Raw genomic sequence first — 17,498 nt, 5'->3', positions numbered from 1 at the left:
TAGATTTAAAAGTAAATGACCAGCCAACTTCCCCTGGTGGCATTATTTCATCGGAAAGCCTCCAGTCACCTTTTGGGGGATCAAACCTATGCAAGATCATAGCTCCAACTGGGGCATTCTGACCATTACACCAACTAATAAGGACTAACTGTATTTTAGTGGTAAGACATTGCCAGACCTCACTCCATCCTTAAGTGAAAAAAAAAAGAAAAGGTCAAGATGATATTGACGATAATGACACTGCCAACGATATATGGCATGGTGGGTCTTCCCAGCATTACATGGTATTGCAGTCCTTCCCAGCATTACATGGTATGGTAATTTTCCCTCATTGTTCTCGTAAGCTTTGTTAAGGGGTGAGTCTTGCCCTGCTGCTTTCTCTGCCGAACCTCCGTCCCGCAGGCCTGCCCGCGTCCTCCAGGAGGTGGCTTGTGGGAGGGCGGTCGGTTCATTGGGGAAAGACTTCCACCAGGGGTCATCTGCCTTACCGGAGTCTGTGGCGGCTGGGACTGTGCTCGCTGAATCGGTTTGAAATTATAATCTAGGCTGGATTTGCGTTGAGGTACTGGAGGGAGGAACTTATCCGGGGTGCAACTATCCGATTTTGCCCTAACACTCCTTGTTTGCACTCGGGGAGGCCTTTGATCTTTGCTATCTTCGAATATTCCTACAAGGTTTCTTACACAGATTTCCTCTGAGGGGCTCTCCTCTTCCAGCTCTCTCGATTCAGTTTCTTTCTGAAGCAAGAGCTGGTCCAAGAGATCCCTTGAAGAGCAACCAGGAGAGGAGGGTGAAGTACTAAGACGCTCTAGGCTGTGAGATCGTTTTCTTACACCTCTTATGCTAAACTGCTTCAGCTTATCATCCTCTGCAGTCTGCTTTTCAAATGCCTGTGTGATTTTTTTAACCGAGCCTCCCTCCGCGTCCCTTTCAAAAGGCCCTTCAAACTTTGCCCTCTTTTCTGAGAAGCTTCGCATAACAGGTCCCCAATTGTTGACATCGGCTCTGTCAGGTTCCAGATCACCAGAGCTCTGTGACCGAGTATAGGTTGGGGGGAGCAGCTTTTCCGGGACACGTCTCATTTCTGGAGTCTCAATATTCATGCTCTCTAAAAGCTCCTTGTGCTGTCTTACAGTGCCAGGAAGGGGCACTTCCTCAGTGGCAGAACTTCCCTTACCATTATCTAAAGAAATACTTTCAGCGTTTTCTATTTTACACGATAGACCTTCTGGTAAACATATAGTTGTGCTTAACACAACGGGCTGCACTTGGGCTACGGCTGAGGGACTTGTACTATCTGGAATGCAAATATTAACACTAGAGTTCCCCATGCTTAGGTTACTAGTCACCCCTTCACCAATGTCCACCATTTTTTCATCATTTAATTCCAGCTGGCCAACATTACTATCCCGTTCTACTGGGCTCCTGTACGGGGCAGGGCCATAAGCTCGGACATTTGATATCAGCTTACTCTGAGTGCCATCTTCAATTATTCCTTCCTCGAAATCTTCAAACTGCATTTTAGTTTCTTCTTCATAACCGTCTTTGGCCTCCGCATTCCTGCCTTTATTCCTCCTGATGGTTCCAGGCGAGAATGGCCCAGACTCCTTCTCAAAATAAGTTCCTGTAAGATTACTATTGGAAACCCTGATTTCTAGGTTTTCCCTAAGAGGTTGCTGCTTAATATCAAACTGCCCAAAGGAACTGTTTCTGGATGCGACTGTACCAACTGTGCCCCTGGTATCACAGGACCCCCATGAGCTCTGTCTGGAGGGAAGGTCTCGGTCTGCTAACACCACTGCACTGTCAAATGAGCCCCAAGAACTATTTCGGGATGGTGTCTCCTTCTCCCCTGATAAAATAGTGCTTAGTCTTTCCTGCTTCCTCTCCTCTCTGTCAAACACTTTATCAAGCTTTGCAGAGAAAGGATCATCTTTCTTAACAGAATCTGAGCCTATGGAGTCTTGCCGGCCATAGCTGGGGGACCTAACTATTTCAACCTGCTGAAAGTGGCTGGTTAAGGAACCAGATGAATTTTGTCTTGAGAGAGGGGACTCACAGTTCTTACTGTTAGGACTTGATTTTGTGTCACTCATCTTAACTTTTTCTTCAAAGTCTTGCTTTTGTTTTTTTACTATTCCAGATGGCCATGTAATAGAATCCTTCTTGACAGCTCCAGGACTATCAACACTATCAGTGTTTGCTTCAACCTGACTTTTCTCCTCCTGCCATATCTGTGATGGAACCAACACTGCTTGATGTTTCTGAGCAGCTTGTTTGGTCTGAGACATTACGGGGTCGCTGCCTTGCAAGTCTTCACCTGGAGGGGCAAGTAAAGTTTCAATAACCTTGTCAAGTTCAGCAGTGCTGGACTGGGTGTCAAAATCATCACTGGCTGTGACTGTATTCTGTATCTGTATTGTCTCTCCTTTCTTAGCACTTGGACTTTTCTTGGCTCCTGTTTGTACACTCTCAAATTCATTAATCCTATCCTTGACTGAAGATGAAAGTTGTAGTGCCACATCACCAGGTGAGGAGCCATCCTGGTGACTGTCGGTGTATAAAGGGTTCAGTGCCTCAACGATAGGAGGTGAGAGGTGGTTAGTGTCACTGCCCATCTGATCCCCTCCAACACTGCCATCCCCTCCAATATTAGTTTTGTTCCGGTGCTCCAAAGTCACGTGTGCGCTCCATGCTTGCACATTAAGAGACTGGGACAGTCGCCATGACTCTCCTAACTCCCCCACACCTGAAAGAATTAACTGAATTAGATTACAATAAAATATAGTTTGCATACCATGCTTTATCAGTGCACTAAAATTTGTTTCCACTGCTCCTCTTCTACTTCTCACTTTCCTCTTCTGGCAAATATTCTTAAAAGAGAATGAGGAATGGTATATTTCTCTATCCACAAAAGATACTCTCTGATATCATATCACGGATGAATGTGGCAGACATGACCCAAGTCTCACATCCCAGACTGTATATTAAAGTCGTAACCATCATCACCATCATCAACATTGTGATGCCTTATTCCCTCCTAAGAATCCTTCCAACAGAGGAGAAAAAAATACAGAACTGCTTATAGACTAGTTTCTACATGTACTTAGCCTGTAGTCAGGTTTGAACCTACCTTTTCTTCTCTAATTCACTCTTTTTCCTATTTCCAAACTCTCACAAATGTATTGTATTAGTTGCTTGTTCCAAAGACACTGTTCCGATTTAAAAGTGCTTTTAACCTTGGTTTCAGAATCTTTCTTTGACACCTAAGCTATGTCCATTCCATACTATTACAAAGTATTCCTTTATATCCAGTCAGCAAGCCATATCTCACTCCTGTAGCTCTGGGACAATACAGTGTACCCAAACTATCACAACACACAGTATTTCTATCCATTTACCAAACCACAACTCACTCTTATTATTGTACCTGCAGTATCTCAATACCTTGTTCGGCGTTCTGTGGGAAGTGTAGGTCTGCCGTGTGTTCATCCGGGGACCAGGACTTTGGCCGTCGTGTGTCTTGAATGTGTATGGCGGGTGGTGGAGGTAGACGGGTGTGGTGGCTGTATGTGGGGTCACCCATTGCCAGTTCCTCCGTGCTTTTGTGTATGCTTTCTTTCCGCCTCCCTCCGCCTCCACTTCGACCTATCCGTTGCTCTCCACCCTGATTATTCTTGGAGGGGCGGTTGGCCTGGCCTGAGACTGATTTAAGGTTGGTCTCAGACTTGCTCCTCCACAAGATGTTGTGACGCTGACGACTGGCATCCAAAATACCCTGTGGAAAAATTATATGGTTAGATATCAGTACTGCATCATCATCATCATCATTATCATCACCATCATCATCCTCATCATCATCAATGTTATAGAAATCATCATCATTATCAGTGTTGCTGTAGTCATCATCATTATTCTCATCCCAATCCTTGTTTTTCCCAAAGGACTGAGGAGTTAATTTACAAAACCAGCACACCAACTGTTTATTAAATTTCCCCAAAACTCACCTCATAAGTCTTAAGCTGTGAGCAAAAGGCCTGGTTTGGTTTGATGCAGCTGCGCTTTTCCTTGACGAGAGCCAGTGCCTCATCCAGACTCATGTTGAAGGCCTTCATGGCATATGCAATCACCACTGATGCCGACCGACTGATGCCCATCTTGCAGTGCACCAATACCCTTGAATCCTTCTCCCTGCAGCACAACACAATACAGTAAGTCTTTATTACAGTATAAGTTGACTTTTTCATCTTCATTTTTTTATTTAGTACTTTCTTCTACTCATGGGCACAATCAAGGGGGTGGGGGGCTGGCCCCCCTTCCTTTCTAACAAAATAATCTGAATGGGAAGGTAATCATTTAGTCATTTATTTACATTTCACTTATTTATTCATGTATTAACGACTGTCCCCCTTTACTACTTAATACTGGATACGGTTCTACATACTATCAAAATACTTCCAGGCTGCTGTGGTTCATGAATAGTGACCACCAAAACTCAGCTCCCACCCCCCCACCCTTTCACCCTCATAACAAAGTCCTGACTGCATCCTGCTTCTACTGAACAAAATAATTTGACATTAACCAAAATAAAGTTCCCATGCTGGTATGGATTTCCTGGAAACCCACTCTAGATCCGAGACTGTTTACTCACTTGACTTGTGTGATGTACTTGAAGGTTTTGTCCCAGTGTTTGAGCAGTTCAGTCTTCTCATCGTCATACACGCGGACGTTCAGGTAATCAAATGTGCCAGGGTAGAAGTTGTCTATCTCCTTTGTCACGTTCAGGATATACCCAACTCTGTCAATAAAAAATGCACATTAGATTGTTAAATCTAGTTACAAAGTACTACATGTTCCAACAAAGTTTCCCAAATATGAGAACACTTTGATAACTGAGTTATTTAGTACGGTGCACATGTCTCCCGCACATCTTCCTCCTGCTTTCCTTCAATCTTTTGTTGCTGAGTAATTTAATGGAAAGGTGGCTGATGACACATTTTTGTTGCTATAGTTCCTGACTCATAACAGTATAAACTACTGGACAGCAGAAATCTGTATCATTCAGAGATCTTGGGCGAGTGACATGAATATTGGTGGCATACACACTATGCATAAGAGATTACATGACATCCTCTTTACTCTGCTATGCTTCCCATTTTAACAACATTCCATCCCAAGCAGAGGTAAACATGAGGAAAGATACTCTGAGTAGTTGCATCCATCCATCTGAAAATGACCAAAATGGATAGAGCATTGAAATAATAAAATATACATGACAGAGATATACCTAACAGACTACAATTTATCCCTGTCTGATGCATTTGGACTGAGTAGCCTTGCACCAGATCCTTATATTCCTGACAGAAACAGAATAAAAAAGACAGACTGCGTGACATACCCATTAGACTGTAGCTCATCCAAGTTTGATGCATTCCACTCTGAGCCAAGGTAAACGTGTGGAAAAATTTGAGTGGCCGCATCCATCTGTCCAAGGATGACCAACATCTCCTGGTCGATGTAGGACTTGAACTTGAACAGGTCCATGGCAAGGTCCTCCTCGAGCCGCTGACGGATGTATTTTGATGTCACTTCATCAATGTCCACGCTCATCATTATCTCTTTCAATTTGGACCGGATCAACAGCTGGGTTTCCTCCCTGTTGGCAAATATAAAACATAATCATCATCATCACCTCATTTCTATGTTCATCATTATCTCCAGCTTGTAATGGATACAGTTGTGTCTCCTTTCCTGGCTATTCTATCCTTACATCTTTCTCTCACTCTCTCACTCTTCCTGCTTTCATGCAGTGGCACTGATGTAGCTGCCCAGTTATACAAACGTCCCTCAGCTCTCTCCCTGTCCCCTGATGATGGGATGGTGGACTGCCAGAGGTAGATGGTTTCAGCCTATAGTCCTCTGAGTTCACTTATCAGATAAACTTGGTTACAGCTGCTACTACTACTACTACTACTACTACAACTGCTACTGCTGCCATGACTACTATATGCAACTACTACTATTGCTGCTACTACTACTATTATTATTACTCCTACTACAGTACTCTCTTCTTCCATGTAACATACTTGTCTGTGAGGGAATCCGGGGAAGGGGGCCTCTTGGACTCGAGACTGTCCATAGCATTCCACTCGTTGATGCATGACTGGTCAGAGGTGACGCCCCGCTCATAGTACCCAACCCAGTCATGATTCACGCCACCCAGGAAGTAGTGCGCCTCTTGTGCACGACTGCTGGACTTGTGCAATGTCTGGAGGGCTGACCTGAAAACACAACATGAGTATTAGTTACGAGGAACATCTTCATCATGATATAAGCATTAGCTAAGAGGAACACATCATCATTTTTTTTACCTCCATCCTCATCCAACCATACTTCTGGGTCATCATCATCATCATCATCATCATCATGGTAATTACTTCTGGAAAAACATTTCACAATCATCATCATCATCATCATCACCATCATCATACGAAACTTATTTCCGGGACATAATCATAATTATCATCCAAATCCTACATCTGGGGTGACAAGAAGAGATGATGATGATCATCATCATCATCATCATCCTAATTATCTTGAAAGTTTTTACTGGAGTGCCATTTAAGGGCCATCTTTATTTGCAAACTGTGGATGCTCACTGAAACAGCTTATTAAGGACAAAAGGAATGCCTGTGTGCAAAAGACGCTAGGAGAGTGAGGAACAGAGTAGACTGAGGATGGGGTGTGGGGTTGGGGAGGGGAGGTATATGAGCGTGGTAAGAGACTGGAGGGGGCAGCTTGATGGTGGAGGACAGGGTGACGTGGAGGTAACTTGTTTGTGGCAACCCTATTGCAGGATAAAGGTGGATAAACTGACAGATAACCAAACAAATAGATAAATGGGCAGATAAACAGATAGACAGACATTAGACATACTGATGAATGGACAGGTGGTAGGCCGACAGATATGTAAATAAATAAGCACACAGGTGGAAAGACACTTCATGGCTGAACCCACTCCAAAGAATCTCCCAAACGTAATGCCAGTGCCAAACCAACCATGCCACATGATCAGCAATACACTCTGAGTCAGTCTTTTAACACCCCTCCACCTACATCCCTGAGAACTTTTTCAACCATGGTAGGTGAGAAGTAATGGTGGTTGAGACTTGTTAGCACAGTTGTTCAAGGGTGACTGCAGTGAGTAACCTTGGGGTGGGGGGAAGAGAGGTTAGTAAACAGGGAGGGAGAGAGGGAGGGAGGGAATAGAGAGGAAGGGAAGGAGGGGGGATGGGAAGAGAGAGAAGGAGATGGAGAAATGGAGAGGCAGGGAAGGAGAGAGGGAGATAAAAAGGAGGGGTCAAGGGAAAGGAGAGGGGAAGGGGAGGAGGGAGAGATGGGAATGAAAGGGAAGGTGAGATGAAGGAAAAAACAGAGGAAGGGAAGGAAGAGCTGCCGAGTTCGGTGTGGCAGTATGAAGTGTGTTTGTCTTCCACAGCACAGTCCTGTCCTCCCCTTAGAAGAAAAAAAAAAAAAAGTTACGAGTTGTGTTCAAGGAAGAGAGTGTGAGAAAGAGAGAGATGGAGGATTGCGACAGTGTAAAGCTAACTCGATTACAATGAACGAGGCGCCACTCTCTCTCTCTCTCTCTCTCTCTAACATCCCCAACTCCTCAACAGACCCCATCCCACCTCCTCTCTCCCTTCTCCAACCTCCCCCTACCACCTCCACCTCCTCCATCCCTTTCTCTCACCCTTCCCCCAGTCCAACCTCTCTTCTGTCACGTACCGCCCTGGTCACCGAATCTATAAATGGTGTTTCTGGTTTTATCATTGCTGTAGTCCCTCCTATGCTTCAGAAAACGAACTCTGAAGAAAACGGACGACATTTCCAACTTGATCCTTTCACTACGAGGTGTTTCCTAACAAGCTGGGAAAAATCGTCTCTTGGGTAAAGGGATACTCAGAAGACTGGCAGTCATTACTATCATCATTACCATCACTGTAATCATTCTCTCTCTCTCTCTCTCTCACTCACTAATATGGGTAGACCACCTCGTAAGGTCCGTAATGTCTGTGTGGTCTGTGTATCTACGTAACACTTCCCCATTTCCCCATCATGTGTGAGTGTTTGTCCCCAAGGAAACTAACCCACCCCCTCCCATTCCCTCTCCCTCCCCATCTTCCCCTCTCCCTCCATCCCTCTTCTTCCCCTCACATTCCTTCCCTTCCCCTTCCTCATCCCTCCCTCCGCCTCCTCGTTCCCTCTCGAACACCTCTTTTCCCCTCCCTACCTCCTCTCCCCCTCCCTTCTTCCAGTCCTCCCTCCCCCTTCTCTCTTTCTCTCCATCCTTCCCTCATTCCTTCTCTTCCTCAATCGTCCTTTTACCATCCCTCCTCCCCTCGATTCCCCTCTTCCTCTCCCTCTCTCTTCTTCTTTCTTCCTCTACTTCCTTTCCCACCTCCTATCCTCCTTCCCTCCCTCATTTTCTCCTTCTCTCTCCCCCCTCCCGCCTCCACTTTCACTCTCCTGAGAAACAGTTTCCACGGGAGTTTTCATTGGCTCACACACACGGATAAGTCAGTCCCCCCTTTCTCTCTCTCTCTCTCTTCTCTCTTCTCTCTCTCTCTCTCTCTCTCTCTCTCTCTCTCGTAAGAAGATAGATTGATAGATGATGATGATGGTGTGTGTGTGTGTGTGTGTGTGTGTGTGTGTGTGTGTGTGTGTGTGTGTGTGTGTGTGTGTGTGTGTGTGAAGAGTCGTCACCACGATCACCGCTCTTGTCTTCCTTTCACTCTCTGTCCCCCTTCCCCTCCCCTCCCCTCCCCCTTCTTAAATTTTTTCCTCCCCCTCTCCTCTCTCTCTTCTACTCATCCTTCCCTTCCCTCCCCTTCCCCTCCCCTTCCCTCCACTTCCCTCACCAGATCTCCACCATCACCAACACGCAGCTTATCACCAATATCCTTTACCTCACCTCTGGCAACATTGCAAATCAACAGAGAATACAGCATCAATCGCTTCCGCAAACATCGTCTCTCTCTCTCTCTCTCTCTCTCTCTCTCTCTCTCTCTCTCTCTACCGTACCCGGGTGAAACGTTTGCTTGTGTAAGATGTACTGTTAGGTAACTCGACTTTCACTGGGGGGCTTGCCAAGAGTGAGAAGGTGAGGGGACAATGTTTGTGTTGGGCATACCGTCCTTTCACATTGCAGTCGACGAGCTAACCAATACGAGCGCACCTTACCTCGCTTTCCCTACTTATGTATCTTTGTGTGTGTGTGTGTGTGTGTGTGTGTGTGTGTGTGTGTGTGTGTGTGTGTGTGTGTGTGTGTGTGTGTGTGTTTGCACCCCCCCCTCTCTCTCTCTCTCAACCAGTTTAATATGTCATCCCAGCTCCTAACACTTTCTAATTCTGCTTTTTCTGACCCATCTTCTTATGAGGTTGTATTCTGGACTAGTGAGAAGGTCAGGTCAGGTTTGGTTAGGTCACTTGTTGAACTGGGTTAATTTCGGGCCGAGTTATGATTGAGTACATTTGGTTAGGAGGTTAGGTTAGGTGAATGCAGTCTAGCTTGGGTTGGGTTGGGTTGGGTTGGGTTGGGTTGGGTGGGATGGATTAAGTCAGGTTATGTCTGGGTTAGGTTAGGTAAGGATAGGACGGATTAGGTTAGTATAGGAGGCTAGGTAACAGATACAGCACATTAAATCAGTACCGTATAGTCTAGGTTACGTTAAGCTGTATTGGGCTGGACTATAACAGGTTAATTAAGGGTTTCATTTTAACATTTCTAACATCCTTCACATCATCTAACATCATTAATAACATCAACTGCCTAGTGTCTGATGGCCAATTGTCTTTCACCACCGCCAATTTCGATAACAATCCTCGCTTCTACCTTCAACTTTCCATCCTCAATTTTCTCCTATCAATTTCAATTCCGTTAATATTAGTCGACTCGCTATGGGCAATTTTCCTCTTATTATCATTCACTTCCCTGATAATTATCGTTTAACCAATTTCCCTGCCAAAATTTGAAGCCTGGCTAATAATCTGCACACACACACACACACACACACACACACACACACACACACACACACACACACACACACACACATTCACAGTATTTACTTGAGTAATTTTCTCTCACACATAAATATAATCTCTCACACACAACCTACCGTATCTCACACATAAATACGCTCTCTCTCTCTCTCTATCGAGGTACCCCGGACGTGAGCCAGCCCAAACTAAGGAGCGAGAAAATTGCACACACTTTCACCAGCATTAATATTTCCTCGGGCAACTTCTCAATTACTAGTTTTCACCCCAACACGTGTAATAAATAAATAAATACTCTGTCTGTCTGTCTATCTATCTTTCTACCGATGTTACTTTCTATCTATTCTTCTAAATCCAATATAAATGTTGGCGCAAGTCACGTGTCTGTAAATGTAAACAGGTGTAAGATATTTGTTGGTAAGGTTCAACACATGTACGTATAATTATGTATTTGTGAAGAATGTGGGCGCCTTTGTGTATAGCTGTGTACGTAACTGTGCGTATGTTTGTGTGTATAATTGTGTGTGCTTGAGGGAGTGTGGTGGCCTTGTGTGGAGTGTTTGTGAGTCCACTCCTTCACACCACTCCCTTCCACCTTGTCCACCCACATCGGTCTTGGCCTCCCTCTTCCATCATTTTTATCCTTCCTCCCACGACACACCACCTCTCCTTCCTTCACATACTCCCTCTCAGAATTCCACTTCTTTCCCTCCACTCTCCGTTCCACATATTCCACAAATCATCTACTTTTCTACCTCAGCCTTTATCTCTTCCACTCACTCCCTCAACCTTCCACTTTTTATTTTGTTTTTATTTTACATTCTCTTACCTTTATCTTCTTTCCTAACCCCCCTCCTTCCCCTCCACTTCTCATCTCCCACACTCCCTCCCCATCACCCACTCTACTGCCTCAGCCACCGAGCTCTGAGCTGCCTCTCATCTTCATTAGGCCTCCACACCTCCACTCATAACTTCAGTAATTTATCCCGCACTCTTGGATTCAATCCGTAAAGAAGAGGACATTTAATTAGGTACGGCAGTAGGGCCTTCAGTGAACCAAAGGAAGGTGTTACATGAACTATATTTATGTGAAAGCAATATGAATCACACGACAAAGGGGTATGTGAAGGAAGGATACTCTGTCGTTTGGGGAAGAATGAGAAACAAGGCTTCATGGAGACATATGCTGGCAATGGACTGTCAGCTTAATACTGTCTACGGGTGTATATCTGACGATGCAAACAAAAGCTAATCCCTCACATACAAACAAAGAGTCACTATCACAAAATACGCTTCCACTTCTCACTTCACCTAAAATGAGAGGAGAGAAGGAGTGGCGTCGGCTTTAACAGCATCATCCACTCCACCATGAGAGAAAAAATAAAGTGTGTTTTGGCTGGAGTGACGTGTGTGTGTGTGTGTGTGTGTGTGTGTGTGTGTGTGTGTGTTTAGATCTCCCTTAGTTTGCATAAAATCCTGTGGCGGTGGCAAGACAGCATTTAAATAAGACGTCATCCCCCCCACTTAAGAGATTTCGATTTCTTCAGCAAACTCCTCCTCCTCCTCCTCCTCCCCCTCCTCCTTCTCCTTATTCCCTTCCTTTCCCCACACCCCTCTCTTTTTCCAAACCTTCTTTCCTCTTCCTCCTCCCTTTTCCTCTTCCTCCTTCCGTCCTTTCCTCCTCCTCTTTCCTGTCCTCATCCCCCACCCCTCCTCAAGTTTCTCCCATTCTACCCCTACTATTTCTTCCCTCCTCTCACTCCTCTTCCTCCTTTTACCCTCCCCATGTCACTGTTCTCCCTCGCCTCCCTTCTACTCTTTGGTTTTCCTCCTCCTCATTTTTCTCTCTCCCACCTCCTTGTCTCTCCTTCTCTCCTCCCCCTACCCTTCCCATTCCTCCTCCTCCTCCTCCCTACCCACTTGGACTGAGATATAACTCAAGTGTTTACTATTGTGTGCCTCCCCTCTCACTTCCTTGTACCCCCCTGCTCTCTCCCTCTCTCTCTCTCTCTCTCTCTCTCTCTCTCTCTCTCTCACACACACACACACACACACACACACACACACACACACAATGCGGTCATGTATGCATTTCCAAAGGCCTCATCAGAGTTCCCATGACAAACGAACAGCCATCTGATTTACATATACATGCATGCATACATGTAGATCGATACATACAACTACACACACACAAAAGATACATACAGACATAAATACATACATACATGCATACAAGCATACACAGTGTACATACAGCCATACATAAATACATGTATACATACAAACGTTAACATACACACAATTGGTACCGTATGTGTTGGGGGATGAGGTCAGGAATAGACAGACAGACAGACACAGACAAACAAATGGATAAATAAACAAACAGAAAAATACTGACCAGCTAGACACACACTCAGACAGACAGATATATCGAAACGCACTAACCTACCCCAAGCTACCCCACCCACTCATCAAGGGGAAAGGGAGGTGGGTGCAGAGAAAAGAGGGAGGGAAGAGAGGGAGAGAATATGAGAGGGGAGAAGGGATGGGAGAGGAATAAGGAAGACTAGCAGAGGAAGGGAGCGAGAGAAGAGGGCGGGAGGAAATCGGGGAAAGGGAAGGGAGAAGGAGAAGGGGGAGGAGGAGGGGTAGGAGGAGAAACTACAAACGGGGGGAGGAAAATGGGAGAGAAAGAGGAGGAAATGGGATGGGGCAGCAAGGAAGACAGGAGGAAAAGAGGTGGGATGAGTGGAGAGAGAGAAATAGCGAGGGAGGGAGGGGGGAGAGAGCATGAGGGAATAGGTCGCTTACACAACAGATCCAGAGGCGACTGCTACCTGACTGGGTGACTAGATAAGTGGATTGACTGACTGACTGACTGACTGACTGATCTAATGAGATATGATGGGTTAAGCAACTGACTGACTAACTAACCAGACTGAATTATTTGACTGACCAAGTAAAAGACATATAATGGGATGCAATGGATTACATAACTGACAAACTAACTGTACTGACTCATAGCAAGTAACTGACTGAGTGACTACATACCTGAGTGACCGGTTAAGTGGACTGAGTAACTGACTGACTGACTGGCCAACATAACTGACACCTGACTGACTGCTGTAAGTGGAGGCTTAACTGTCTGACCCTTCGACGAAACCATCCATGAACGCCAGAAGAACGAGGAGGAGAAGGAGGAGGAGAACAGGTATGAAACTAATTAAGAACAAACAGAACAGGTGATAAATAAACCACCTCATGAACGGGACAGCTCTAAAATTCTCCTCCAACCACCACCAGACTATTCTATCCAACTGAGTGAACCATAGGTGCCCGAGATGGTTAAAACTCTCATCATAAACTCTCTCACGATCGGGGCAACTCTAGTCCTCTTCCCAGCTACCACCAGACGATTTTTACTACGATGAAAGTGAACCGTAGGGGCTAAGTGTTAAGATACAGAGATGAGCAAAAAGTTCAACGACGATTCTCTGCCAGTAATGCTTCGTATTTCCAGCTTTTCATCCCACCTTATACGACACAGTGTATTCTTCCTTCTCATACTCCTTTGTTATACACTCCATATTCGAATCACGTAAAAACACTTCATGCTACACCTTCCATTCCCTCATTTAAAGTGCCGTCAAACTTTTGCTCACGACTGTATAACATTTTCAAAACCCACACGACCCCTAAAAATTTCTAGCCAAAAAAAACACTTCCTGTAAATAATGTTTACATATGAATGCAATTTTTTAGACAGTTGTATTTTGTGTTATGGTTCTGTATAATTTGCATATTTTTTTAAAGGTTGCAGACTCGACATGCTCTCTCTCTCTCTCTCTCTCTCTCTCTCTCTCTCTCTCTCTCTCTCTCTCTCTTTCCTGCCGGTAGTTGTTTTATTCTTGTGTGTGTGTGTGTGTGTGTGTGTGGTTCATCCTTGACATTAGGAAGTTTAAGCCCGCCGGAATGTCACAATGAAATGTTTAGGTGGTGATGATGGGCCTTTGTTACACACACACACACACACACACACACACACACACACACACACACACACACACACACACACACACACACACACACACACACAGAGTCAGCATCATGAGGTGTGTGGTTACGACAATATAAACACACCTACAGGGCAGGTTAATCGATGGTGCAAGCAATAGGAAAGAAGGTATACTCTCTCTCTCTCTCTCTCTCTCTCTCTCTTTTCCACACCTTCATCATTTGCAGCCCTTCTCACCCCACCCGGAACTGCCCCCTTCCACTTCCCCTCTCTCTCTCTCTCTCTCTCTCTATCCCCTTTGTAATGACAGAGAGAGAGAGAGAGAGAGAGAGAGAGAGAGAGAGAGAGAGAGAGAGAAGCATGACGAATTACAAGCATCTCTCAACAGCGCCCTACTTAATAACGACTAGGGGGAGGGGAGGGGAGGGGAGAGTAGCAGTAGGGAGGGGAGGGGAGGAGGTAAGAAGAGAAGGGAAGAGGAGGAGAAAGAGAGAGGAGGGGGAGAAAGAAAGATTTAAGATGAGAGAGGGGGGAGGTAAGGATGATGATGGGGAGGGAGGGGAAAGGGAAGAAAGATAAAAGGAAGGAACAAGGGGAGGAGAAGGGGAGGAGAAGGAGTGAGGAAGGAGGGGGGAGCGGAAGGGAAAGTGTAGCGGGGTCAAGGGGGAGGGGAGGAATGGAGGAGCGGGGAAGAACGGGGGAAGGAAGGGGGAGGGGGAGAGATGGGGGTAGTTGATCCGGGAGTCAGTGTGTCTCCGTGTCAAATGCACAAAAACGCGTCCCCACAAATTTCTCTGGGGGGTTGTGTTAAGAGGTCTGTGTGTCTTTAAGGGGTGTGTGAGGTGTGTGTGTCTTTAATGGAGGTCTGTGAGTACGTTTTTGAGTCTATGAGGGTGTTGTGAGAGGCTGTGAGGGTGTAGGAGGTTTGAGGGGGAGGGGGTGGGGATGGGAAGAGAAGGGAGTGATATATCAATTTCGTGGCGATGAGATGAGATGAGACGAGACGGGAGGGCGAATGAAGGAGGAAACTGGGAATGGGAATGGGGATGGGAATGGGAATGGGGAGGGGGAGGGGAGAGTAATATCAAGTAAAGGTATGAAGAAGGGCAAAGGAAGAGACATGAAACGATAGGGGGGAGGGGGGAGAGAAGGAAAAAATATTTGGAGAAGGGAGAGGAGGAAAGGAGGGAAGAAGGGGAGAGGGGGAAAGAAGAGGGGAGAGCTGAGAGGAGGAAAGGACGGGGGAAGGGGAGGCGAGGAAAGGAGCGAGGAGGGGAGAGGAGGAAAGGAGGGGGGAAGGGGAAGGGGCCGAAGGGGAAGGGGCCGAAGGGAAGAGGGAAGGAGGGAGGAGGGGAGGGGGAGGGCACCTAACAAAAGCGGAGCTGGGAAGGTGTGTCATCTCCCCAGCCAATCAACCCACACTGTAATCACCACCATGCCAGAGGGGTGGGGCGGGGAGGGGAGGGTGATAGTACAGGAGAAGTGGGGGAGAGAAAAGCAGAAGGGGAAGAGAAAGGATGGAGAGGGGGAGAGGAGAGAAGACGATGTGAGACGGCCAGGAGAGTGGGAGAAGAGCACGAAAGGGATGAGAAATGGAGGACAGGGAGATAAGGAGAGGAGGAGGGGGGGAGGGATAAATAACCAAACTGGGGTGACTGTGGTGGGGTAGGCGTGGTGTAAATAAAGACAATCATCTCTTCACCCCAATCACCCCACTTCGTAATCACCCCGGGGAGAAGGAGAGGGAGGGGAGGGAAGGGGAAGAGAGGAAAACAGAGGAGAGGTCCGAAAGGAGTGGAGAGAGAAGAGAAAAAAGAAGATGGTATAACTGTAGAAGAAATCAAAAGTAGACAAGAGAGAGGAGGGGAGAAGGGAGAGGTGAGAGGATGTGAGAATGGCAGAGGGAGGGAAAGGGGAGAGGAAAAGGGAAAGGGGAGGTGAGAGGAGGGGAGGAGGAAAGAAGGAAGGGAAGGGCGGAAGTACGTGTAGGTATGATGGTGCTGGGAGAGGGAAGGAAGGAAAGAAGGAAGTGAAGGATGTGATAAAACGGACTGGCGTGTGGTGGGGGAGAGAGAGAGAGAGAGAGAGAGAGAGAGAGAGAGAGAGAGAGAGAGAGAGAGAACAACTAATATGAATGGAATGTGGGCAATCTGAAAGTAAATGAAACCTGTCCCTCCACTCTCTCTCTCTCTCTCTCTCTCTCTCTCTCTCTCCAGAGTAGTCTACTTAGAAGTCACACCTGAGGGACCGCCGGCAGCCCTTCCACAACCCCACTGACCTAGCTTTCCCCTCCATAACATCCCCCTCCCCCCTCCCCCTTCCTTGCCTTCCTTCCCTACAGACTCCCCACTACTCCCCCTCCTCTCCACTACGCTCCCCCCCCTCCGTATCCAATCTACTTAGAAACCCTCTGATTCTACTCCAAATACCTACTCTCTCTCTCTCTCTCTCTCTCACTTTTCTTTCTAACCTTTCTACATTCCCTCTCATAAGTTGCTGTGAGTCTGTGGTAATGGTTATAGTATTGGCAGTGGTAGTGCCAGTGGTAGAGATAGCACTGTAGTACAGACAGTGACTGTGGTAACAGTAGTAGTAGTAGTAGTAGTAGTTGCAGTGGTAGAGGAGGTACTATGATACAGTGATTGTGATAATGGTACCAGTAGTTGTGGCAGTAACTGTGGCAATGGTAATAGTAGTGGTTGTAATAGCTGTGGCAGTTGTGGTAGGAACGGTGGTGGTTGTTGCTGTGATAGAGGAAGCTGTGGCAAAAACCATTTCGTGACCTGGAAACCTTTTAGACAGGAAAAAGGGTGAGAATTAGGTCGGACGAAACATGAACTAATTTCTCTCTCTCTCTCTCTCTCTCTCTAACTTCAGCTAACTCCAAACACTTTTATTTGGCAGAAGGGTGACCTCTTGCAGTACAAGGGTCAATGAAAGCTCCATCTAACCCCTTCCAGGACCAAAAAAGTTTATTAAAATTGTTTGGAGTGGAAAAAGAAAATCCAAAATCATCGTAGTGACGGGGTTAACGGATTCTGTACCCCCATGGTGATACCTGAATAAAAGGAGGTGGGCAGTGAGGCGAGGACAGGTAAGGTTTGGGCAGGTGAGATGATTGACAGCAAGGTGACCCAAGCCTATTCCTTCCTAGCAACACTCGTCCTAACAACGCCCCTATTCCCCCCTTCCCACTTCGTCCTAGCAACCAATGGCGCGTGTTGATTGAGGGGGCGTGTAGGGAGTACGTGTGCGTTCCTGGATGTGCATTAAATACATACATACATACGCACACACCAAGGGGTCACTAACACACACGAATCAATATATACACACACAGAGACACACGCACACATAGAGGGGGTCACTGGCCTTCAGCTCTAAGATTTCCAAATGCTTCTCTTGGCTGTATAAGATA

The 17,498-nt window shown here is 46.3% G+C and overlaps 1 protein-coding gene across 1 annotated transcript in view; it reads right to left on the bottom strand.

Moving 5' to 3' along the window:
- Nucleotides 1-148: 148 nt before the first annotated feature.
- Nucleotides 149-17,498, bottom strand: part of ssh (Protein phosphatase Slingshot) — a 148,824-nt gene continuing 131,474 nt past the window's right edge. The window contains exons 7-12 of the mRNA XM_080277460.1: nt 6,087-6,281; nt 5,399-5,656; nt 4,652-4,798; nt 4,008-4,191; nt 3,448-3,778; nt 149-2,749 (exon numbers count right to left, since the gene is read on the bottom strand). Coding sequence (XP_080133586.1) covers nt 306-2,749; nt 3,448-3,778; nt 4,008-4,191; nt 4,652-4,798; nt 5,399-5,656; nt 6,087-6,281 — 3,559 coding nt within the window. The 3' untranslated portion in view covers nt 149-305. The remainder of the gene's footprint in view (nt 2,750-3,447; nt 3,779-4,007; nt 4,192-4,651; nt 4,799-5,398; nt 5,657-6,086; nt 6,282-17,498) is intronic.

This window comes from Coenobita brevimanus, chromosome 70, assembly GCF_032717465.1.
Source record: "Coenobita brevimanus isolate Jiangsu-jjx chromosome 70, ASM3271746v2, whole genome shotgun sequence".
In the NCBI taxonomy this organism is placed as follows: Eukaryota; Metazoa; Arthropoda; class Malacostraca; order Decapoda; family Coenobitidae; genus Coenobita; species Coenobita brevimanus.
The sequence above is the reverse complement of the archived record's forward strand: the minus strand, read 5'-3'. Positions and strand labels throughout refer to the sequence as shown.